This window comes from Oncorhynchus mykiss, chromosome 2 (assembly GCF_057628025.1).
Source record: "Oncorhynchus mykiss isolate SJ-2025 chromosome 2, ASM5762802v1, whole genome shotgun sequence".
In the NCBI taxonomy this organism is placed as follows: domain Eukaryota; kingdom Metazoa; phylum Chordata; class Actinopteri; order Salmoniformes; family Salmonidae; genus Oncorhynchus; species Oncorhynchus mykiss.
Window position 1 is genome coordinate 37199362 of NC_143023.1, and position 27071 is coordinate 37226432.

At 41.1% G+C, this 27071-nt stretch overlaps 1 protein-coding gene across 12 annotated transcripts; it reads left to right on the top strand.

The window, feature by feature from the left end:
* Positions 1-42: 42 nt before the first annotated feature.
* LOC110489035 (thyroid hormone receptor-associated protein 3) lies at positions 43-26658 on the top strand. 12 transcript variants are annotated; one of them, XR_016486375.1, is made up of 12 exons: positions 51-525; positions 8453-8574; positions 16514-17458; positions 18182-18910; positions 19293-19465; positions 20043-20154; positions 20546-20630; positions 20753-20969; positions 22809-22990; positions 23355-23535; positions 23823-23972; positions 24186-25354. XR_016486375.1 is itself a non-coding variant. In XM_021561587.3 (11 exons), the coding sequence occupies exons 2-11, from the start codon at positions 8483-8485 to the stop codon at positions 24453-24455; spliced, it is 2931 nt and encodes a 976-aa protein (XP_021417262.3). In that variant the 5' UTR covers positions 43-525; positions 8453-8482; the 3' UTR covers positions 24456-26658. The 12 variants fall into 12 exon arrangements, 8 of the variants coding, with proteins under 8 accessions (XP_021417262.3, XP_090054944.1, XP_021417267.3 ...); XR_016486376.1 differs by having other exon boundaries at positions 59-525; positions 23343-23535; XM_021561587.3 differs by lacking the exon at positions 20753-20969 and having other exon boundaries at positions 43-525; positions 23343-23535; positions 24186-26658.
* The last annotated feature ends 413 nt before the right edge of the window (positions 26659-27071 follow it).

Genomic DNA, 27071 nt, shown 5'->3' on the forward strand with positions numbered 1-27071 from the left:
GGGTCCAACACTTTACATGTTGCGTATATATTTTTGTTCCGTGTATGTTTGACGAGCCAGGAAGGAAATTTGACCTGCGTGCACTGAGCACTGAGCACTGAGCAGCACTCACACCCCCTGCTGCGCTGCGAAGGAAGATTCTACTGTAGCCAGTACTATAGCTTCGTATTGTATGCGTTCTCTGATGATTTCTCCACTTTGAATTTATTCCTCTTGAGCGCACAGCGCAGTGTCGCATTACAACTGCTGTAGTTATTTAATGTGACATGAATACAAAACGGACCTGATAAAAGGCTTGTTGAACGAGCTGATAAACGTCATTCCCGCACATGTTTCGGTCAATAAGATGCTTGACACACAGTAGCCAAAGTTAGCTCAACTGGCCTGTTTGTTCGGACTGCAACCTATCATCGAAAATGACTTGGTTGACAGTGTGACAGCAACGGATCCTCCGCCGACTGTCAACCAAGAAGCTGTACGCCCCGGACCCGCCAGAGGAGCGTGAAAAAAACAGAAATATCGGAGGTAAGCTATAGCCTGTAAATCGCTGCTGTAGTATGTCCTTTGATCCCCACCAGCTACTATATATGCTATAATGTATTACTTGTGAGGTTATTCTCATGGCATGAAACAGTGTAATGTTATGTTTGTATTTCTCATTTATTCGACACCATTGTCAAGCTACTAGCGATGGGTCGTTCGCGAACAAGTCAGCTCTAAGAGCCGGCTCTTGTTGGTGAACGTTGGGAGCCGGCTCATATATCAGAAGAGCCGAATCTATTTATAAAAATATTTTAAAAATAAGATATGAATGATCAAAAGATTTCAATTAATAAAATGAACTAATTCAAAGAACGAATAAATAAATAAAATGATGAAGTCCTAAATACTCAAGTGCACACATTCGTTCTGAAAGATCTGCAGATCTTCTGAGCTGGTGGAAGAACAAGGCCTCTGTCTACCCACGGTTTACTAAAGTCATGACAGGGAGACTATGCATAGTTGCCACATCCGTTACCTCAGAGGGTCTTCTTGAAACAAATAATTACTGAGAGAAGCAACCGCATCAGCCCCTCGAAAGTGAGGCAGCTTGCATTTCTGAATGCAAATCTCTCATAAAAGCAAAATATGGTCAGCATTGTTGTGTGCTGCTGGTTATAACATGGCAATAAACACGATAGAGAAAAGAGGGACCAGTTTAATGTTTTAAGTGGGATGCTACAGTTTTGCACATTGTTATTTATTTTTCTTTGATATGGTGCAGTATTATATTATGCTGTTCAGATTGTATTTGTTTTGAATGATTAGATTTATATGCACTTTGTTTATATACATTAAAAAGTTATACTTTAAATGCAAATGTTTAATAGCATTTTTTTTTATAACAAACCAATGCATTTTTAAATACATTGTGGTTAAGGTAGAGATGGTTTCATTTTAATTAGAATTGTTTTAACACCAATCAGTCAAACTATCGCAAACTATTTTGACTTGAAACAATACAAAACATATTTTTTAAGAGCCGTTTGGGAGACAAAATAGCCTGCTCTTTTTGGTGAGCTGAGCCGAACGAGCCGGCTCACTGAAAAGAACCGGAATGACCATCACGTCAAGCCCCAGAAAGTCAACAGCTCGATGTCACTTTAAATGCATTTCATGTTGTCAATTGATTGATCAGCAATGATAGAGCTCAGTCAGCCAGTGAGGTATCCAGCTTTCTTCATAAATGCAGTCATAGTTCATAGTTCACCCCCCAATTATAATTTCTAATTATTTATGAGTAAAAAATGGGACATGTTTAATTGTGCCGCCCTTTGCGTAAATAATCACTACATCATAGCATATCCTGTTGCAGTTTGCTCTAAGGTCCTGGTTTATTGTTCTCTTAATGCAAATAATATCTGTTCAAATGTACACAGATAAGAAAGGTGTAACCACATTCCCACCGGTATCCTGACACAGGTCCTTATAACAAAGAGGCTGTGCTGTACTGTCACTTGTTTTTTTAATAAGAATAACTTTTCTATTTGCTGTTAATGGGGATCATTGTAAAAGCAATAGGATTTACAGTAATCGGCCTTGTGGTCTTTTACAGTATGTAAGCTCTGTTGTTGACTAGTCTACAGTTGATGCTGTGAATGCATGGGTGATACCTTCTATTCTGTGTGGTGTACATTTGAGGACACCCCTGTAACTGGTACTCTCCAGTGTCAAAGTGTTGTATCTACAGGATGTTGTGTCAACACTTGTCTTTTCACAGGATTCACAACTTACGTGACATTTCTTTTCAGACAGACGCAAAATGTGATGAGAAATGGGGGAGTTCACAGGAGAAGTCTACAATTTGATATGGCGTTTTTGACTCTGTCAACTCTGGGGTAACATCACTTGTGTGTGAATGTAACGACTCTGGACCTGGTAGAATGGCTGACACTGAAAGTTGACCAAATACATCAGATATCTACAGCTTTAGACGACATTTGAATGAAGATGTCTGTCAATGGGCAATACCTAACATATACATCATCTCATCACATTGCTAATATAAGGAACGATAGCTTGCCATGCTGTTCACAACGGACCAAAATGGAGAGGACCTTTAGCTGTTGAGGTCCATCTTGATAGCAGCAAGTTGAGAAGCATGTCCTCGCAATTTGAGGATGCCTCAGTAATGTTCTGCTATGTATTTTCAGGACAACAGTTGTGTAAATCAAAAGCTCACACAGATATGAACTTTCCGCCTATTTACAGCAAGAAATAAACATACTGATTATAGCGCTGACTGAGGTTTTTTAAGAAATCTCAAGTGGGAAGAAAGAGTGATTATATGTACTGCACATGGATCCGACTCCATTGGTGGGAGTGGATGTGAATTCGCTGTGGCGGTTTGCATCCAATAGAGGGACTGTCTGACGTAGACAGACACTGAACTTTCAGTGAGGACACTGCTATGGGACCCTGTATTTTCTCACTCTGTATTTTCTCACTCTGAGAAAATAAACCACATAACTTTCTCAGCCTTTCAGTTATTAAGTGATTTTATTTGTTTGTTTGGTATTTAATGATTATTGTTGCATTGTCCAATTCAATGTTGGTTTGTTAGCTTCGGTCAGTGTTGAGTTTGCCTCAGAAAATCACAATGACGCAGTCGTTGGTTGAGTTAATTCTTATCTGAGAGTTCCATTATCAATAGGCCTAAATCAAGTTACAATGAGCCTATTTGGTAATAAGGCAACTTTAAGAAACATAATAATTATCCTCTGATGTCCATGGAACTGTATGGAAGGAAGCTAACACAGTGTATCTGGACTCCAGGAGCAGAGTCCGCTTGGCAATCCATGAACCGCCTCAACAAAGCCACGTCTTGAGGGAAAACTCTGACACTCTGACAATGATGCCCACATTTCAGTGACAGTTGCTGTTGGGAGTGTTGTCTCAGTGGTCCATATAGTTGCCAAAATGTGATTCCAGCTGCTTCTGAGGCATCCAGGTCTTAATGATAGAGTAGTTGATTGAGCGGGGTGTGTCTGCTTATATTCTTGGTGCTGTATCGAGTTGCCCAACCATTGTTCGCAACAACTTCTGCCCTTAAATAAAACGAACAGGTGACCGGGCTTGAGCAGCTGTCACTCTTTGCACCAGGGTGGGTGTTTTTGTGTGTCTGCCAGTAGAGGGTACATAATTAGTGTAGATGCTTGTTACAGCCTTTTGGATGTTTAAATCCTAGTGATTAGGCTGGGAAGCACACTCTGTGAGGAGGAGACAGGCAGCTGCCTCTGGTTAACAGTTGGAAGTGGGTCACTGTGTTCTGACTGAAATGGACCCATGATTCATCCCACTTTACTGACACTTATTATTTATTAAGTTACAGTTAACTACACCTGGAATGGGCTACACATATCCTTGCCATTTTACCAGTAAGATAAACCAGTCACACACAATTCAGGGGAGCATCTATTTCAGTTAAAAATGATAATACATGATACAAGAGTTACCTAGTGAATGCCCAGTTTGCCCTGGTTTTGGCCCTACACGGTTTTACCTGTAAGATAAACCAGTCACACAAAATTAAGTGAAGGAAGTGATTATACTCTAGTTACCTAGTGGATGAATGCACAGTTATGGCCCCTATCTTGTTTTGTTTCATTTGACAGGCATTTGAGAGCTTTCAGAAAGGTTTATTCTCAGCCATATGAAACCTGTCCCGAGAGAACCCTTAAAATATATGTTTTTCTTGATTGTTTAATGAGTTTTAAACAAATTCTTGGTATTACAGTATATGCACTTATACAGCCATAGGCTACGTGTATTAAGTCAACTGTGTATGACTAGGAGATAAAGGTCTTCTGCGGAGAGTACTTTGCAAAATGTCTAATTTCATAATATGCCATACCATCTGTTGACCAGGGTTTAGGTTCCCTTTATTTTCCAAATGTGGATACGGGAGCACGCTCTGAATGCTGGTCATGAAATGTGCCCGGTAAGAATAAAAGTATATTCCAGTGCCTTCAGGAAATTAGCCCTGGAAGCCAAAAATAACAAGCGCAGTCTGCAATGAAGAAAAGCGAGGGAAGGAGCACCATAGAGGAGTAGCAGGAGGAGGGATCCATTTCAGTACTCACCAAAATAGTAGCAGGGATATACTCTGCGACCACCATGTGCTGCTTGATACCGGTGCACCGTTTTTGAAGTCCTCCCAATGTTTAGTCTGCAATTTCCTCCTCACAGCATTCCCCCTCAGATGCTTCTCAAAATGAAAAGTAAATGTTTTGATCCCTACTCACTTAGACCGAAGATCATATGCCATGGAGAGTGTCCATAGACTGAATAACCTCATCTGCTGGATCATATGAGTCATTCTCAGAATATAGCCAGAATCCCCTTAAGGAATCGTATTTACCCTCCACAGAGGTAAGGAACATGTTAAGATGTTAGGCACTGATTGCGCTATTCTAGAATGGACATTCTCGGGCCACTGATTGGCAGTTGCATTAGGCCCAATAATCAGATCATCTTCTCAACAATCATGAGCCAATCCACTTGCTGGTCTGGCACCATATGAGCATTATCCTTTCAATTAGTTTATTTCGGAGAGCCAGAATGACCTCTTCCCTTCTCTTTATTGGCAGCCCAGTTGTTCAGGTTGTGAAACTTATAAAGCTCTCCAGTAATGTCTTGTAACTTTGTATAATCAATTCAAATTTTATTGGTCGCGTACACGTATTTGCAGATGTTATTGCAGGTGCAGCGAAATCCTCCAACAATGCAGCTCCAACAGTGCAGTAATAATACCTAGCAATATGAAACTATACGCACATAATCCAAAAAGTTAAATAAAAAAAGATAAAAAATATCAGAACGAGCAATGTCAGAGTTATTGGGCACGCCCATCTAGTACCAGGTCGGATCCCTCTTTGCCTCCAGAACAGACAAAATTATTCGGGGCCTATAAGGTGTTGGAAACTTTTGTTGCTCAAATGATATCAAGGGACCTAAAGTGTGCCAGAAAAACATTCCCCACACCAGTACACCACTGCCACCAGCCTGTACAAGGCATGATGGGTCCATGGATTCATGCTGCTTATGCCAAATCCTGACCTTTGAATTGCAACTCCACTTTGTCCATGTACTGTCGAATATACACTGCAGTGATGATAACCAAATAAAATTATCTTGGGAGATAATGTGGTCGGCATTTGATGGGGAGGTATTCCAGATCGGGAGAACAAAAGGACTTGAGTTCGTGTACATTACCACAATCACACCATGAGTTGTTAAAGATGAAACAAACCCATCTGCCTTTCTTTTTCCCTGAGAGATTTTTCTTCCTGTCTGCGCGATGGATGGAGAACCCCGCTGGCTGAATGGACGGGGACAATATATCTGGAGAGTGCCATGATTCTGTAAAAAGAGTATGTTACACTTCGTGATGTCTCTCTGGAAGGAGATCCTCGCCCTGAACTTGTTTACTTTATTGTCCAGGGATGGTATACACGCTAGAGGTCGACCGATTATGATTTTTCAACGCCGATACCGATACTGATTATTGGAGGACCAAAAAAAGCCGATACCGATTAATCGGCCGATTAAAAAAAATATGTATTTGTAATAATGACAATTACAGCAATACTGAATGAACACTTATTTAAACTTAATATAATACATCAATAAAAATCAAATAAATAATGAAACATGTTCAATTTGGTTTAAATAATGCAAAAACAAAGTGTTGGAAAAGTAAAAGTGCAATATGTGCCATGTAAAAAAGCTGTTCCTTGCTCAGAACATGATAACATATGAAAGTTGGTGGTTCCTTTTAACATGAGGCTTCAATATTCCAAGGTAGGAGTTTTTAGGTTGTAGTTAATATAGTATTTATAGGACTATTTCTCTCCATACCATTTGTATTTCATATACCGTTGACTATTCAATGTTCTTATAGGCACTATAGTATTGCCAGTGTAACAGTATAGCTTCCGTCCCTCTCCTCGCCCCTACCTGGGCTCGAACGAGGAACACATCGACAACAGCCGCCCTTGAAGCAGCGTTACCCATGCAGAGCAAGGGGAATAACTACTCCAAGTCTCAGAGCGAGTGATGTTTGAAACGCTATTAGCGCGCACCCCGCTAACTAGCTAGCCATTTCACATCGGTTACACCAGCCATTAGGCCGATAGGCTTGAAGTCATAAACAGCACTGTGCTTGCGAAGAGCTGCTGGAACTACGCACGAAAGTGCTGTTTGAATGAATGCTTACGAGTCTGCTGCTGCCTACCATCGCTCTGTCAGACTGCTCTATCAAATCATAGACTTAATTGGAACATAACACACAGAAATACGAGCCTTTAGTCATTAATATGGTCGAATCCGGAAACTATAATTTCGAAAGCAAAACATTATTATTTCAGTGAAATACGGAACCGTTCAGTATTTTATCTAACGGGTGGCATCCCTAAGTCTAAATATTCTTGTTACATTGCACAACCTTCAATGTTATGTCATAGTTACATAAAATTCTGGCAAATTAGTTTGCAATGAGCCAGGCTGCCCAAACTGTTGCATATACCCTGACTCTGCGTGCAATGAGCACAAGAGAAGTGACAATTTCACCTGGTTAATATTGCCTGCTAACCTGGATTTATTTTAGCTAGATATGCAGGTTTAAAAATATGTACTTTTGTGTATTGATTTTAAGAAATGCATTGGTGTTTATGGTTAGGTACAGTCGTCCAACGATTGTGCCTTTTTTTTGCAAATGCACTTTTGTTAAATCATCGATTATTATCATCGTGCAGGACACGCTAGATGAACTAGTAATATCATCAACCATGTGAAGTTATAACTAGTGATTATGATTGATTGATTGTTTTTTATAAGATAAGTATAATGCTAGCTAGCAACTTACCTTGGCTTCTACTGCATTCACGTAACAGGCAGGCTCCTCGTGGAGTGCAATGAGAGGCAGGTGGTTAGAGCGTTGGACTAGTTAACTGTAAGGTTGCAAGATGGGATCCCCCGAGCTGACAAGGTTAAAATCTGTCGTTCTGCCCCTGAACAAGGCAGTTAACCCACCTTTCCTAGGCCGTCATTGAAAATAAGAATGTGTTCTTAACTGACTTGCCTAGTTAAATAAAGGTATAAAAAAATATATTTTTTAAATCGGCAAAATCGGCACCCAAAAATACAGATTGTTATTAAAACTTGAAATCGGCCCTAATTAATCGGCCATTCCGATTAATCGGTCGACCTCTAATACGCGCCGCTTGAGTCTGAGTCAAATGTTTAGTCTCATCACTGGAATGAAATAGATTCCTTAATGCAAATGGTTGATTACATGAAACTGGTTTGACTGACTACATGAAACTGGTTATGTTACTTGCTGCAGTATCCACACTGTTCTCCAACAGTTTTTTGGCAGTAATAGTTAGTGTACGCTAGTAGCTTTTTTGCACTTCTTTTAAAGTTGATTCACTGTACATTTTTGCGCAAAAGCTTTGTCTCTTTTTCTGGAGTCACAGCTCTTTATCTTAATCCCTCTGTTTCTGCAGTGACTGTAGATAATCATTCAGCGGCCTAGCCGTCTGGTTGTAGTTTGCCACCTGACACTTCGGTCACAGTGATTTACAGATTTGCCCACTTTTACTCGTTCACAGCCATTTTGCTCTAAATCTTCAAATATGTTGTGAAGAATCCTTGATCTTGTTAAGTTGTATTACATCGTGGGTATCTCCTATGTAGTAGGCCTCATTGAAGAATATCAGTTTTTGTACGCAAAAATGAAATCATAGTCAATCATGTTTATTAATCCTATGACCAGCACTTTAGCTGATTACATTTTTCCTTGTTCTTCTTATTCAATGTTGCCTATGTGGGCCTATTAAAAGGTGGGTGAAATGTTGAAATTGTGTAGATGCTCATGATCACTGACTCCCCCCCTCTGTTTGTCTGACAGGCTGTTGTCTCAAAGAGGTAGCTTGCAGTGATGTCCAAGGCAATGAAGTCAGCCTCTAAGTCTCGGTCCCACTCCCGCTCCAGAAGCAGCTCACGATCCAGATCTCGGAAGCATCGCTACAGGTGGCTAACAACGTAACTTACTGTAACTGATCTAACTTGCTTACCTACAAATTACGGACCACCTCAAACTAGGGCATTGTTATGAATTCATATTATTTTGTCTATAAATTGTCAGGTTAAGAGGGATGAGGCAACATATTCCACCTTATAAGGACATATGAAGTATTTATTTTCTGTCAATAAATTTCACAAAAGGTTATCACATGCGTAGAGAGCTTGAAGAAGATTTTGAAACAGAAACAAGAGGGGAGGGAACACTTTTTCTGAGAAAGATTGTTTCCGTCTTGTTGTCTATATGGAAAGCAACGAGTGATAAATCAAAAAGAGATAAGAGTTGCTGACAGCGTCTTGACAGATATGCTACTCATAGATTGTAAGAAATGTTTTTGACCCGGCAACGGTTGTTGCTATGTTGATTAGTCAAGGTTTTAAATGCTCCTGATTGGTTGCTGACCTCCAACAGTTATGTGTGGACTATGCATGCTATGTTTGGGCCTCAATGCATGACCTGTTTCATTTGTCATCAGCCACATGTGAAGTTCATTTGAGCATGTCAAATTGTGTGCATGGCATGTTTAATTTGTCATCACCAACATGTGAAGTTCATAGGAGTATGTCTAATTGGGTGTCAAATGAAAGCTGAGTCAAAATGTGTTACAAAGTATCTATTACCTTATATCATGCTTTATAAAGGGTCCATAAATGTGGCATGACTGTGTGACATAATCACCAATGTCAAAAGTGACATAAATCACTATGTCGAATGTGATATCACCATGTGCTTTATGAAGGGTGTTGGGTCGAAAGATTGGATTACGATCTAAAATAAAGTAATGTTAGTCACAAAACCCCTAATCTCATTCGCAGACCCTTCCACCCAAATGTGCGGAAGTTCTGGAGGACCAACGCATCAAACATGGCTTTTATTAGTTATGGTTAGATTTAAAATCTAATTTTAAGAAGATAAATTGTGAAGTGGGCAGGGTTTTGCCATAATATTTTTTTTTTACTGTGTTAGCTAGTGACAATGACAAATAGTTTACTCAGTAAGGTCACTCCTTTAGAATTAAATGGTCACTCTTATCCCACTTTGAATGGTTGATGGATGGTTGATATCCCAGGCTTATATGTGCTGTGTGTGCAGTAGCCTGGAGACGATGTTACACCAAGAAACACTTATCTTGATGAAAGCTCCCAACCTAAAGAAATTAAAAGTGTCTTTCTTCTGGAGCCAAGTTACATGTTCCTCAGTGCACAAACACGCACACGACAAAAACGAGCCATACCGTGCGGTGTTGGGTCCATCAGGTCTTTGACACATTCACCCACTCCCCCTCTGAAAGATCAGATGGTTGGCACCATTGTAACAGGTTGTAATCAAGCCCTGGTCTCCAGCATGGGATCAGACGAGGAATACCTGTTGCGGTGGTCTCAGGTTGGACTACTCCAAATCATTTTGGCTCTGACACACACAAAAGCTTTGCAGGTCCATTAACCCATTTAAATACCTTACAGTAACCTGTGGATCATGAGAGAACCTTCATAAATCAGCAGAACGTTAACAACCTATTGATTGACACTATGTAGTGTCCTGTAATACTTTGTTTGATGTGAGACATCTTCGGTCATTCATAGCACATCCATTAAGACTACATCACATGATGCTTTACTTAATTTAAAGTCAGAAACATTTTGTAACTGAAAGGTTGCTAGATCGAATCCCCGAGCTGACAAGGTAAAAATCTGTCAAGGCAGTTAACCCACTGTTCCTAGGCCGTCATTATAAATAATCATTTGTTCTTAACTGACTTGCCTAGTTAAATAACAATAAAGTCATATGATGCTGTACTTACTATAAAGTCAGACACCTTTGGTCATTCTTAACACATACATCAAGGCTTAATGATGTAAACACAAATGAATTATCACTAACAAATAAACATCAAAGACATGTTTAACACATACATGTCCTTTCATATGCACATTTTTGAAACAATACAAATTCTTTAAGTTTCAAGTCCAGCAATTGAACATTACACATAACTGTGAATAGTGCAGCTTGTCCCTGAGATGGCGGACAAATGGTTCTTGCCTCTCTGCCTCATACTGGATGTTGGTTCCAACCTTAAAAGTAACAACAAAGAAAGTTAGCATGTCTGTTAGGAAATGTCTTTGTCACACCATCTGGATAAGGGCATTTCTGTGCAGAGCCAGAAACTAAATGGGGAGATGGGAAAATCCATTCTATTCATATTATTATATTCCTCTTTCATTTACACATTTCATGACGTAACTATGAGATGTGGATGTATCTAAGGGGATTTTTATTTAGCTGAGCCTGCTAGCTAGCTTCCTAAATTTAATCTAGCTAGCAATTGCCGTAAAGTACCCAAAATTATTTTAAATAACGACTGAGGTAGCTACAGTATATAATCTAATTCAACCCTTTAACTACTTTAAATTACAGTAAATAAAGGTTTATTTGCTTGTTTTTTGCTGTCCGGTTGGCACCACAATTGGGCATTTGATTTGCGAACTCATCACATGACCAGCGTCTCATCAGCAACACTAAAAAAGTACTTCAGAGTAACTGAATTTCAAAAAGTTTAAAAATAAAAGTCCCCCGACATAACAGTATAAAAGTGTCAACAACATGCATTTTATTAATGATATTAATGATATATGAAAAATGATTGTCTAAACATTAACAATAGTTTTTCATATTTAAGTGAAATATGCATTACATTTGGGTTTTAAAACATGTTCCAAGGTCAAATAAATGCCCCCAATGCAAATCACTGTTTATGGAATTCATATTGGCTTATAGAGCAAGAACTATTCTGGGTGCCGCAGTATTGTAGGGAGTACTCTGTAGGGTCTATAGAATGTACAGTACCAGTCAAAAGTTTGGACACAACTACTCATTCAAGGGTATTTCTTCATTTTTACTATGTTCTATATTGTTGAATAGTAGTGCATACATCAAAACTATGAAATAGCACGTGTTAAACAGCTTTGCACACTCTTGGCGTTCTCTCAACCAGTTTCATGAGAAATGCTTTTCTAACAGTCTTGAAGGAGTTCCCACATATGCTGAGCACTTGTTGGCTGTTTTTCCTTCACTCCTTGGTCCAACTCATCCCAAATGATCTCAATTGGGTTGAGGTCGGGTGATTTTGGAGGCCAGGTCATCTGATGCAGCACTCCATCACTCTCCTTCTTGGTCAAATAGCCCTTGCACAGCCTGGAGGTGTGTTTTGGTTCATTGTCCTGTTGAAATACAAATAAAAATCTAATTGTATGTGTCACATGCACTGAATACAACAGTGAAATGCTTACTTACAAGCTTTTAACTAAGAAAAATATGTGTTAAGTAAAAAATAGATAAGTAAAAAATAAGGAATAAAAGTAACAAATAATTAAGGAGCAGCAGTAAAATAACAGTAGCAATGCTATATACAATGCAAATAGTCTGGGTAGCCATTTGATTAGTTGTTCAGGAATCTTATGGCTTGGGGGTAGAAGCTGTTGAGAAGCCTTTTGGACCTAGACTTGGCGCTCCAGTACCTCTTGCCGTGCGGTAGCAGAGAGAAGAGTATGACTAGGGTGTATGGAGTCTTTTACAATTTCTAGAGCCTTCCCACTAAGCGCAAACCAGATGGGATAGCATATCACTGCAAGATGCTGTGGTAGCCATGCTGGTTAAGTGTGCCTTGAATTGTAAATAAATCACTGATAGTGTCACCAGCAAAGCACCCCCACACCATCACACCTCCTCTATGCTTAATGCTCGGAACAACACATGGACGGATTATCAGTTCACCTACTCTGTCTCACAAAGAAACGGTGGTTGGAGCCAAAAATCTCAAATTTGTACTCATCAGGCCAAAGGACAGATTTCCACCGGTCTAACGTTCATTCATGTCTTAAAGTAATGAATGACTGTCGTTTTCCTTTGCTTATTTGAGCTAACATAATATGGAAGTTTAAGAAACATTGCCTTGTGCCTTTAAATTCTGTTACCAATATCCCACATACTCTATCTTTAAGATATTTTCTCATTTATAATAAGAGGAGAGAGGATAATTAAAATTCACAGAAATAACAAGTAAAGGTAGACCTATCAATTAGTTATAGTGTTTTTACTAATATACACTTTGTTTATGAGTTATTAAGTGGATAAAACTTGTAATTCTGCGACCAAATCGGTAACAGAATTTCAGAAAGATCCGTAACAGAATTTCTGCTATTTTAATAGGCTAAAATGGGAAATCATAGTAGTCACAAACCACAGTTGGGTCACCTGCTACTGTCCTTCCTTCCACTGGAATATGGTTATGTTCAGCTGATAACGGTTTCCTTTCTATTTCTGTCGTCAGGTGGTGGCAAGAGTGTGAAGAGTCGGACAACCCCTCCCTCTCTCTCTCCTTCTCTACCTCCAATTAATGTCACCTCTCACAGCTCTTACTGACACCTACCCATGAGCCTCCTCTCTTTCCATTTACTGTAACCAGCAGCATCCTCATCCTTCATTTGGCCCAGATCGGACCAAATCTGAACCGATCATAGATATCTATGTTACACAAAATTGGAACTCATTACAGTACAGTAGAACACAGTAGAGTACAGTAAAGTAAAGAAAAGCAGTGTATTGTTAGGTACTCGAGAATAGAGTGGAGTAGAGTTCAGTACAGTACACAGTAGACCACACTAGAGTGGAGTACACTATAATGTATTGTACTGAACTGTACAGTTCCGAATAATGTTCTGAACTGAATTATACTTTACTTTACTAAATTCTACTCTACTTTAATATACTCTACTAAACTCGACTGTACTGCACTGAATCCTACTCTACTTTGCTGTGCTGTACTCTACTATACTCTACTGAGCACTACTGTGCTGTGCTGTACTCTACTATACTCTACTGAGCTCTACTGTGCTGTACTTTGATGTCCAAACTTGTGAAACATAGACGTCAATGACTGGTTCAGATTTGGTCCGGTTCGGACCGACCAAATAGGGTCTTGTTTGGTGGCGGAGCTCATTAAAAATAATATCCAAATATGCAAAGGAGGATACTGCATATTTCCACCTTTGTGTACCTATTCAGGATACATCACCATGAAGAGAATGACATTCATATCCATAGTTATGCATTTATGTGTAGGTCAGATCAGAGACCCATGATGAAATTCCTTTAAGGTAATTCTGTTAATGGGTGTAAATCCACTTCACTTAGTGTAGTTCAATAACCAAAATAGATTTTTTCAAAGTCAGTGTCACGTATACTCCCTCTCCGGCCTCTAGGTCATCAGGGTGCTGATTATCCTGCACACCTGTCACTATCGTCTCGCGTACCTGCGCCTCATGACACTCACCTGGACTCCATCACCTCCTTGATTATCTTCCCGATATCTGTCACTCCCCTTGGATCTTTCCTCAGGTGTTATTGACTCTGTTTCATGTCGGTGCGTTGTTTGTGTTTCGTGTTGGTTGGTTGGTTTATTAATGAAATTAAAACACTCACTCACTCCCTGAACTTGCTTCCCGACTCTCAGCGGACTCGTTACAGTCAAGGTGTCATGTCATAGCTGACACCCCAGTCTTTCTGCAGCTGTCCATGGTGTTATATTTGAGTGTGCTTGGAAGGGGTTGAAGTGGTGCTGAAGCATACACTTTCTGATTTCCTGCCTCAACCCATGCATTTCCTGTGCTTTATGTTGAGTTGGCACTCATATTAAGTGCAGAGCGACAACAGCTTTCTGCTGGCCTTACCCAGGGTCTAGTGCACTTTATACAAAGGAAATTGATGTGTGTGGGAAAGAGCTCTGGTGCTGTGATGGCACACTTGCCTCAGTGAGACTTGGTTCTTGGCTATTGTAATGAGTTCTCCCACTACTACACAGGCCTTTGACTTGCACCAGAAACATTTCAGAATGATTTGCATTACCCGCACCTCTCTGATTCGGGAGGGGTTGGGTTAAATGCGGAAGACACATTTCAGTTGAATGCATTCAGTACAACTGACTAGGTATCCCCTTTTCCCTTACTACGATATTGGCATTCGTTAATAGGCTACATGTTCAACATCTACCTAGTGCTTTTACTATGATGTGTAGCCCTAAATGGAAATGAATATGTCATTCGTCTACAATGTTCATTTGCAAGGGAAACTAGTTTGAGTGTGACACCACCGGCCACTCTTGCTGCTGGCAGAATTGTTTTGTGGAGTCTGAAATGCATGGCAGCTCTTCTCCGTGGAGTGGCACAGTATGGCACTATTAAGCCATGGTCTTGAGTTCTATGAGTTCAGAAAAGAGATGGCTTGAACCTGCAAGTCAATGCTGGACCTGGATTGGCCTATCACTGTTTACAGTGTATGAAATGTAACCCTCTCGCAGTACAAGACGGCACACACGCACAGACATTACTTATTTTAGATGTAAGCATTCCATGAAATGTTCCTTCATCAAAAGTACTGCATTTACCCACAAATCTTTAGCATTTCAAGTGAAATTTAAATCCAATGTAAAGATAGCCTACATTGTTTGGTTTGAAAATGCTGTATTATGTAATATTAGGCCATTTCCATCACAAAACTGTGATTTTAGCTGTCCTAAATCCCTGTATATAGTAGCTGGCTGACTGAATTTCTCATTTTAGCCTATGTTTCTGGGCAGACTGGCCAGCCAGGGTAATTGGCAAGCCGAGCCCCGTCCTTTTGCTTTGAAGGATTAGACTAGACATTTTTCCCATATGGCCCATGTGACTGCCTCTTTCCACTAGTGCTCAGCATAAGAGATGCAGAGTGTCTTGCTTTCAATGTGAGTGTGCAATGCTGCTCGGTGCACTACCTTCTCTACTCACTCTTTATTCCAATGAAAAAACACACTGGGTGAGTAGTACCGCAGGGCTTTGTTGTTTACTTCAAAGGTTTCCAGATGGCTCTTACTTAGGAGTACTAGATTGTTCTGTCAATGGTGGTTTTCTTTTTCGATTTTGTGTGCTTTTAGTCTAAGTGATGTAATTGTAGGTATTTTTCTGTAATGCTGACTGTAGTTTGAATTTCTCCTTGTTATTTGTGCAAGTTATCCATCTTTGCCTGTGGAGGGATATTGACTGCAGTGCAAAGCTGCTGAGCAGTTTGAGATTTTTAATGACTTTTAACTCATGTTATCAAAGGATTCGGACTATTTACCAGGCTATGTATTGTTGGATCGTGCTGATATATGAGTAGTCTCCGATGTATCCTCTTTAAATGAGACTGTTTTCTTTACTGTAGCTAAGATGGACCATATGTGTCAACTTAATTTTTAATACTTAGAGGCGATAGATTGTTTAGAAACTGGAGAAACTTCTTCTGTTATGCTTTACTGTCCATGGTGCTATGGAGCCACCATGTGGACTGGGTAGACCTCACAGCCATATTCTCTAGACGAATCTTGAAGTCTGTTTTTCTCCATTGCTTCCATTGTGCACCCATGCATTCCCACTTCCCAGCAGTTACATTTTAAGATGTGGTTTGCTACCTCTGTTAATATATTTGTCAGATGCACACAGATGCGTCACAGTGTGCCATGTACATGGGATTATGATGTACTTTACAGAAACAAAACTGCTAAGTACATGAGTATCTGTCACTTTTTCTTTTTTTCCCCTGTAACCAACAGGCACTTGATTATTTTTTAAGCTGTAGACCCAATGTGAACTGGAAACAAAATGTGTTGGCCTAGTTGTTTTGGAAGGTCTTGGAAGGAGGACAGCATCACACAACACAAAAAAATGTATTGCTCAGGCTATAAGGTTGTTTATAGTCTTGAGAAAAACAGCATTGCACACCTTATTCCTCAAAGTACTTTCAGTCATCTTCTCTTCATCTTCCTTCCCTTTCATCTCTCTATCCCTTCTGCCTTCTCTCTTTCTCCCACTTTCAAAGCTCTAGGTCCCGCACTCGCTCGCGCTCCAGATCTCATTCTCCATCCCACAATAACCGAGAGCGGAACTACCCAAGGGAGTACCAGAATAATAACCGCGAGTTCCGGGGCTACAACCGAGGCTTCCGGAGGCCCTACTACTTCAGAGGCCGAGGGCGTGGCTACTTCCCACGGGGACGCTTCCAGAGGGGTGGTGGAGGCGGCTATAACAACTACCGCCCCAATAACTGGCAGAACTACAGGCAGCACCCCCAACAGCAGCACCCCCAACAGCAGCAGCAGCAACAACAACAGCAGCAGCAACAACCCCACAGCCCGAGAAGGGGACGATCCCGTACCCCTAAAAAGCGCTCTGGTAGCCCTCATTCCCACAGCCACTCCAAGTACTCGGACCGCTCTTCCTCGCCCCGATCCCGGCGCTCCCACCACTCCTCTTCCTCACATTCCTCCTCTCCCACACGCAGGTCGGGCTCTGGGTCGGCTACGCAGAACTCTAAGGATGTCAAGGAGGAGCGTTCTGCCTCCAAGGAGGTCCAGAAGAAAGGAGTAGGAGGAGGAGGACATGGTGAGCCTGTGGAGATCACAGGGGGGTCTGCAGGGCCTGATGGGGGCGCCAGTGGGGACAGGCCCAAGGCTAACTGGCAGGGCGTGACGGATCACAGCAACAGCACCAGCCCTAAGGGGTCAAGTCCTCAGGTGCGCTCAGCTGTTATCATTGGTCAGGGCGCTCCAGCTTCGACCCTGTCTAGTCCCTCTCCTAAAAGCACTAATGCTAATGGCCCCAAGTACAATGGTGCCCCCTCATGGCAGATACAGACGGTGGGCAGTTCACCTTCCACCAAAAGCCCTTCTCAGAAAAGCCCCACACCTGTGTTCTCTGGCTTTGGCTTCTTCTCTAAAGACGACAACCTGGCAGGAGATAAAGCTATCTCTTCAGTGTTCAAAAGGTAATACAATTATTTGTCTCCTTTTCTCTTTGCCACTTCTGAAATATCTTTAGAAGTGAAAGGTTAACACACACACTACCATGTTTTTCTCATTTTTGGTGCAAGAATTTACTGCCCCCAAGTTCACGTTGTAGCACATGATTATTGTCAACATTTTGGTCAAAGACCCTTTTCATGGCTAGGAAATATCTGTCATAATTATTGACACCTTTCATTTAGTGAGGTTAGTAGATAGTTGTGATGTGCCAATTGTATTGAGTCTTTTTTTAAATTTGTATTTAGAATTCATGGTTCTTTCCCAATGCGTCATGCACCACATAGAATAATTTGTCCCTGGTATTTGTTCTTGGCCCTAAGCCCTTGGTGGTCGTCGCCATAGCATGCTGAAACAGGAGTTTGTAAGTTGAGAAGGCATTACAGGCCCTTGGGAGTTTTGAGATGTGTGTGTTTTCTTGGCCAGTCAACGCTGCACTAACCATGACAAATCCCTCATGGCTTGGGCCTTTGAAGAAGGGAGATCTTTTGATGGCCGTCATATTCTATGTTTATAACTTTATCCTCCATTACCCATTATTAAGTCTTCCATTTTTACCTACACCATTGACAAGCATCCTTATTTATTTCGCATGGTTTTGTAATAAAGTTGCAGGGCACTCACCTGAACTGTTGTTCAAGATGCATTTAAACACAGTTGTTTCTCTTTCTCTCTTCGCCATTGTCTAGGTTCTTGGAAGAGCACAATCATAAGAAAACGCAGTCCAGTTGGGAGAATGGCAGAGAGATGAAAACCAATGGTGGGGATGTGGAGCGGGAGAAAGGGAATGGCATGAAGGCCTCTGGGGGCATCTTTGACAGAGAGCCCGACAAAGGGGAGAATGAGAAGTACAAGGAAGACTTTGACGATGAGGGGAATGTGTCGTTGAACCGCTTCTTGAAAGCCTCCCCTTTCTTTTCCTGCGATGGCGAGGAAGAGGAGTTGATACCCAAGCCCCATCCCAAGGTGCTCCACAAAGAGCATGACCGGGAGGACGATGAGTCGCCCAAGCCAAAGAGCAAAGTCACCCTCTCGGCCCGCGAGCTATTTGAGGAGCGCTTCGGCAAGTGGGAGGACCTGGCCTACTTGCAGGTGGCTGCCAAAGATGATGATCTTGATGCCATGGCGGAGGAGATTTACCGCAGCCGGAAGCAGGAGAAGGCTGCGGCCATAGCTGCGGCCCTGGCCAAGAGAGAGGCCATAGCGGGCATGCTCAGAGGCTTCTCCCCGGAGAACGTCAGCAAAGACAGGAGGAAAGAGAAAGCTGCCTCCAGCCAGTCCCCCACACCCGCACCACGGAGGAACTCTGACCGAGAGATGTTCATGGTCAGGGGGGAGGACTCTCCCCCAAGGGCCTCAGAGAAAAGAGGAGCGGAGTTCAGTGTCAGAATGGATTCTCTCAGAGATGACGTGGCAAGGTAAGCAGTATGCACCATCACGACATAGATTCACACAGAGGACTCTGATGCCTTTATCGCCTTGGATACGTTTCAATCTCCATTAGCAGGAAGCCATGAATCATGAGACACACTCTTTGGCTCAGGCCTGGGCCATGTTTTATAGCCTCTTTGAGTCATAGTTCTATGAAACCATGAGCTTTATCAAAATGAATAAAGATGTGTGCTGTGACAATTGAGATAATGAAATTACCCCTCCAGATTAAATCTTTCGGGTGTTGTTTATAAAAGTCTCATGAGAAAGATCCCATTCTCTTTGTTCTCTGTTTATTTTCCGCCATAAAGGGAAAAGGTGAAACATCAAATTACATTTTTGTTGTTGTTGTTTTGTCTCTTTCCCCAGCTCCTCTGGTGTTATGGTTGGTGAGCGACGATTATCACGGGATCTTGTGCATCCTACTAAAAAGGAGCAGGAGTTTCGCTCTTTCTTCCAGCACATTCAGGCCACACAATTACAAAGGAGTCCCTCAGAGCTGTTTGCACAGCACATTGTCACCATTGTCCACTACATAAAAGGTGACTGACCTCTCTAACCCCTGATCCTTTGCAACTGACCAGTCTCTCTGCTAGCTGGGCTTTAACACAGGTGCAAGTTAAGGTGCAATTGCGATATCAAAAGGTTTATATAGCCTATACAGTATATTATTTAATAGGTCAAACTGAAAAGGGTTGCCAAATGCTTGTGAAATAGCTTGGCCAGTATGCCTATCTAGCCCTGCAATCCCGTGTGGGAATGATTATGGAGAAATATTGCTGTACACCAAAAAAACATGGAGTCGTTTTTCAGGCACAAATGTTATCTAATGGAATTTGGTTTTTGAAGTTTTCCAAAAATGTTCTTCATTGCTATGAAACATTTGCATGGGTATTATACCGTTTATGATCCTATGAGGCTAATAAACTCACATTAAAATATACACATATATATATATATATATATATATAACCTTTGATACAGCTGAAAATATTGTTTTTATGGTCTCAAGCTAACACTGTGCGTAACTTATGAATTTAAAGTAATAGGAAAGTGCATTGGCACAGCATGTACTGTCATATCTGTTGTGTAACAAGTTCTGGTTCCTGTTGATTACAGCACAGCACTTTCCATCCAACGGAATTACTCTAAATGAGCGATTTGCCATGTACCAAAGAAGAGCTGCACAAAAGGAAATGATGAAGCCAAGAAAGAGCCCAGAGATACACAGGTAGAGTCTCCATTCTGAGCGACCATCTCACCTTCAGTGTGCTGTGGCATCACCTTTTGTTTATCAAAGCTTACAAAGGTATTTGTCTTACCTTTTGTCAATCAGTGCACGTTCACTGGTGGTCTTGTTTGCTATGTGATATCCTGGAGTCATCCGGGTCTATACATTGCTCGTAGACAATTCATTTTAGTCCTCATCTGATCATCACTGAAAATAAGAATTATTCCTTGCAGTCCTTTCAGTACTCTCCTGAGCAGCACAGACGTGAAACTAAGAGTAATTCTTGGCAGTCATTTCAGTCCTCATCTGAACAGCACTGACCTAAAATGTTTTATGTTGTATTTGCCACCTGAGCTGTGGCAAAGTTAGACATTGTGTTTCTCTCTTGCAGGATAATTGATGTTTCTCTCAGTGCTTTAAAGAAACACTCTCACCTGTTTGAGGGGATGAAAAGCTCCGGGGATGGCAGTTACAAGGTGACTGAACATTTTGAAATATGAAGTATTTTGGGAAAACTGACAAAACAACAGCGAGCGAGCGAGCCAGCCATCCCCCTTTAGACTGCGTTCTCCGTCTAAGCCTGTGCTTGTCTTTGAAGGGAGATGCATAACGTCTAAAAGCAAAGCAAATGCAAAACGAGGCACATTCAATTTGTTGTGTGTTATATACTCCCCCTCCACGTATGATGATTTGGTGATACTGTGGGTACAAGCCCCCATGAGACCATTGAGTCGAAAAACATGAGGGGTCAGAAATGGAAACGGCCAATTGCTCCTGTGTCCAAGCCATTCAAAGGACTCTAAACAAATGTCATAGTAAGTATTATTCTTCAACAAATAAGGGGAAATATAGTCAAAAGCAAAAACCTGTTGTACTTGTAGAGTGCTTATACAGTCTCTAGGCCTACTTATAACTTCGGTCACTTGATGACATCTGACTGAGACCATTTTGCAGTATGGCTACATTGAACTCTCTTCAAAACGGAAACATTTTAGGGAAATAAAACAGCGTGAAAGTCAATGAACTCAGCTCCTTCAGGAGTTTGAAACCGCATTATGTTCAGTTGTGTTGCAGAGGTTCAACATTGTGTTGTGCAGATCTGGGAAAGTACACCGAACAAAAACATAAACGCAACATGCAACAATTTTGTAGATTTTACTGAGTTATAGTTCATATAAGGAAATCAGTCAATTGAAATAAATGAATTAGGCCCTAATCTACGAATTTCACATGACTGGGAATACAGATATGCATCTGTTGGTCACAGATATACTATATATACAGAATAACTGTATATAACGTCAGGAGCTTAATGAAATGGGTTTCCAGGGAAGAACTGGGACATTTTCAGCTTCCGGGAATTGTGTACGAATGCTTGCCAACGGGGGCTGTGCATTATTATGCTGAAACGTGAGGTGATGGTGGCGGATGAATTGTACGACAATGGGCCTCAGGATCTCGTCACGGTATCTCTGTGCATTCAAATTGCCATCAATAAAATGCAGTTGTGTTCGTTGTCTGTAGCTTATTCCTGCCCATACCATAACCCCACCATCACCATGGGGCACTCTGTTCACAACATTGACATCAGCAAACCACTCGTACACATGACGCCATACATGCCTTCTGCCATCTGCCCGGTACAGTTGAAACCGGGATTCATCTGTGAAGAGCACAATTCTCCAGCTTGTCAGTGGCAATATGAGTATATGCCCTCTGAAGTCGGTTACGACGCCGAACTGCAGTCAGGTCATGACCCTGTTGAGGACGACGAGCATGCAGATGAGCTTCCCTGAGATGTTTACTGACAGTTTGTGCAGACATTCTTTGGTTGTGCAAACCCACAGTTTCATCAGCTGTCCGGGTGGCAGGTCTCGGAAACGATCTCGCAGGTGAAGAAGCCGAATGTGGAAGTCCTCTGAGCTGCCGTGGTTACACGTGGTCTGCGGTTGTGAGGCCGGTTGGATGTACTCTAACACGACATTGGAGATGCTGGTATGGCTTATGGTAGAGAAATTAACATTCATTTTCTGGCAATAGTGAACATTCACTTTCTGGCAATAGCTATGGTGGACATTCCTGCTGTCAGCATGCCAATTGCACGCCCTCAAAACTTGAGACATCTGTGGCTTTGTGTTGTGTGACAAAACTGCACATTTTAGAGTGGCCTTTTATTGACCCCAGCACAAGGTGCACCTGTGTAACGGTCATGCTATTTAATCAACTTCTTGATATGCCACACCTGTCAGGTGGATGGATTATCTTGGCAAAGGAGAAATGCTCACTAACATGGATGTAAACACGTGTGCAAAACATTGGAAAGAAATATGTTTTTTGTGCGTATACAAGATTTCTGGGATATTTTATATCAGCTCATGAAACATGGGATCAACACTTTACATGTTGCGTTTTGATTTGTGTTCAGTGTAGTTCCAGAATGGTCTGTTTTCACTTATGCCGGTCAAAAGTTACACAACAGCCGTTAAACGGGCAGTTCCCAGAGTTTGTTGGTTAGTTATGGTCTTGTAACAGTTCTCCCGGCCCCTCGCATGCAGTGTGCAAACAAGACTGATTGCAGACTGACAGCACATCTCAATACTAACCCATAGCATGTCCATGTCCTTGTGTTCTTTTATTTATTTTTTCCTGCACAGGACGAAGGTAAAAAAATGAAGGGTGACTCAATGGACCTTCGTCTGGATATTGAGCGCCGTAAAAAATATTCCACCCGGGAGAGAGATTATAAACAGGATGGGGGGAGAGATTCAGGAGACTCCCCAGAGGCTAGCATGGAGAGGTCCGCTGAGAAATCCTCCAAGCACCACAAGAAGTCCAAGTATGTTCAACCAACTCACACTCTATAGCAGTGGTTCTCAAACCTCTCATCGGGGCCCCCAACAGTTCCATGTATTTTATCTATTATATGGCTATCACGCCTTTGACAATGTGAATCAGGTGTGTTAGTTCAGAGCTACAACAAAATTGTGAAAGGTCTGATGGTCCCTGAGAGTTTTTAGAACCACTTCTCTATCACAAGCATCACAATCACTTTACTTTACCACATTCCATTTACTACATTTACTTTACAAGTCATGTACATATCTGCAACTAGCCAGGATTTTACAAGACAAGCAATGGAGCTAACAATGAACTGACTTTTAAAGTTATTTTGGTCCCTCAACCTTAAGCTCTTCCTCCAGGAAAAACAAGAAGAAGCAATCTCGCTCTCGCTCCTCCTCTTCATCTGCCGAATCTCACAGGGGAGGAGACTATCCCCACAAGGAGCCTGAGCTCAAAGACGAGGGCTTTAACAAAGCCAGGCTGGGGCCTCGGGGGGACTATGGCAGCCCCATGGAGAGGGGACGAGGACGCGGAGGCTTTGTAAGTTTGCTCATGGACGTGCACTCATATTAATTTTGGAAAGTAAAGGATCTGATAAAGAATAGAATCATCAAGAGAACAAGACAAAGTACCACCACAACTAACCTGAAAAGAAAACCCCATTTGAAATCGAAAAAATATGCCATGATAGCAGTTTATTTTCTTCTTTGGCTTTGCACTTGGAAATAATTTTCTGGGAAATCAAACTCATGGATAGTTATTTTAATTTGTGCAATAATTGTCTTGTTTTTGTGATCTGGGTTCTCTGTGTTTGACTCATGTTGCAGCAATTTAGAATAAGAGGAAGGGGCTGGAACAGGGGAAATTATCAGGAAAACAATGCCAACGGTAATCCCCCTAACATGGGCATACCAGTTCACCCCAAGAATGAGGACTGGGACCCGGAGTACACCCCCAAGAGCCGAAAATACTACTTGGTAGGTTTGTACCCATGCCATTATAAATATATATTTGTTTCCTCTTGCCTATACATACAATTCCATACTCAAATTAATTCATTACTCAAATCAAATTTGTGAATTCACCAAATTCACAGCTCCTTTGAACTTGCTAATAATGGTACTACCTTCAAGCTCACTTCAAGATATTAACTCTTTCTCTCTTTTCCTGTCTTTCCATTTCTCCTTCAGCATGATAACAGGGAGGGCGAGAGGAAGTGGGTGGACAACCGAGGACGGGGGAACTTCCTGCGTGGCAGCAGGGGCCGTTTCATTATCCGGAAGGCCAGCGTTGGCCCACCCAACAACCCCACCAACAACAACAACAGCAGCCCCAAGTGGACACATGACAAGTTCCAGCTCAACAGGGGGGAGGAGGAGGGCGAGCCCCAGGAGGAGGACACGGAGCAGGACCACAAAGACCAGGAGAAGTCTGAAGACATGGAAAACACTGAGCAGTGAGGGAGCTCAGGGAGAGTGAAACATTGTACCAACACAGTGGCAATGTTCTATTGTCTCAAGTCATCTGGGTCGTGTTCAAATGGATGAAAACAGACTGAAACAGGGGAGGAAAGGACTACCTGGACTTGTCCAGTAACGAACACTGTCCAATAAGAAACTACCTGGACTTATCCAATAAGAAAAGACCCTGCTCTCAGCCTTTATCCATCAAATGGCCGGACTTTGGAGAGAGTTGCCCGTGCACAAATACACACATTAGGAATCAATCAGGACTCTCTTTGACACAATATCTTTACGCAACATTATGTTATACTTTTGTCAGGGTATAGCTAACTTGTGTTTTATCTGCTTATAGTAGAAACACTGTTAGACAGTGAACTGCTGTGTTGGAATAGGAAATATACATAACCAACCTCTGCGCTTGATAGGTTAGCACTATGAACAGTACATTGTGGGGTGTTATGCCTCTTAGTACAGGGCTGATGCAACATTGCATAACACTTTGTTTATATCTTGATGCGAGAATGTCACACCTTTTTGCAGAGCATGACGAGGATATTTTTGTGCCATAGATTTGTTCAAATATGTCAGACACATATTTATCTAATTAAATTACGTTTGAGGCCAAACCGATTAATACTATACTAGAAGATAAACATTTTATTTATTTATTATATAGTAGTGATAAATCATACACTATTATACAGTAGATATATTTTTAGACTAGTTTAGCCATCAACCTCAGAAAATGCAGTATGCTGTTTGAGGTTTCAACGATGTAACCTACGGATTCAAATATGTAACCTGCATGTTCAACTATGTGACATACGTAGTTGTTTTCAAATACGTAGCGTTCAACTACGTAACATTCAACTTTGTAGCCTGGTAGAATCTAAAAACATGCTAAAGTACAGCTAGAGGCAATCGAATCCCCTTTTTACATGACAACTGGGCCAGTTTCTAATGGTCTATATGGTTTAGATCGTTTGGTTTATAGTGGTCTTGCTAGTCCAGCATCTTGCAAATGACCCCTCTGACAATGGGACCAAATCGGGTCAAAGGTTATATTCTACAGACCTGCATTGTGGAGTGAAACAAGAGGCTCAGCAGTGGTGGAAAAAGTACCCAATCGTCATACTTGAGTAAAAGTAAAGATACCTTAATAGAAAATGACTCAAGTAAAAGTTGAGTCTCCCAGAAAAATTCTACTTTAGTAGAAGTCTAAAAGCATTTGATTTTAAATATACTTAAGTATCAAAAGTTAATTAAAAAAAATATATATACTTTAAAAGTATAAATCATTTAAAATTCCTTATATTAATCAAACCAGACAGCACTATTTTGTTGTTTTTTAAATTTATGGATAGCCAGGGGCACACTCCAACACTCAGACAAAATGTGTTCCATGAGTCCGCCAGATCAGCGGCAATAGGGTTGACCAAGGACGTTCTTTTGATAAGTGCGTGAATTGGGCCATGTTCCTGTCCTGCTAAGCATTCAAAATGTAAAGAGTACTTCTGGGTGTCATTGTATTCTTTAGGAATGTAGTGAAGTCAAAATTATAAATAGTGAAGTACAGATACCCCAAAAAACAAATACAAATACTTTAAAGTACTACCTAAATACTTTACACCGCTGGCAAACAGAGACTGTTAAATAAAATGAATTGGCATACCCTGTCTGCAAAGTCACAATAGGCTACCTGGATGTTTGTTATCTTGTCTAGTTTGTTGAGAATCCTGTATTGGATTGTTATATCTTGTACATTTCAGAACTGTTAACTTGGTCTTGGGTTGGGTGTGTACTACTACTGTCTCGCCATTGGAAGTCTGTGCCTCAGAAATACCTGTGCAAAGTCATTCAACTTTTGATTAGACGACACAATTTGTAATCATTTGTAGTAATTAATGCTTCCTTTGTATATGAAGAAAAATTGGTGATTGGTTAGATCATGGCACACTCTATGCTTTTGATGTGATAGGTTTTCTTCATTGAATGGGGACTTTCCCCCTTGTGTAACGTCTGTGTTAAGTTTGGATTGCAGAGTAGACTGTGTGGGGTGCACTCTTTAATGTGCATGATAAACGTTGTGGTTGACACATTCATGTTCAATTCTATGTGGTTGGGGGCAATAACTTTTTTAAATGGTTCCTGTAGCCAATGTTTTTCAGATGTAAATTAAAAAGAACTTTGGTTAATTTAACATCTGTTAAATGTAATTCTGTGTTGCTGATTTTATGTACAGTATCTTTATTCAATAAGGAGTTGAAAATCTAACATTTACATTATTGACACCTGTCTATATTGTACTGGAAGGTAAGGTTGTAAGAGCCACACAGTACATGCACTAGACACAAAAAACACAAAAGACACAAAAGTGCAGAGATGTATAAGTCGTTATACTCACTTTCATTACTGCATTCTGTGTATAGGGAAGAGAAGTGGTGAAAGCTTTGATTTTACAGATGTAGGATCTTAATTCGATCCCTCTTTTTGTCGCTGAGAATTTTCCTGCGCTGCAGATAAGCTTCATCATTTACATAAATTCACTGAAACCCCACTCTAAAACACAGTTGGCACTCCAGTTTCCTTTTCACCTCATTTAACACCTGATTT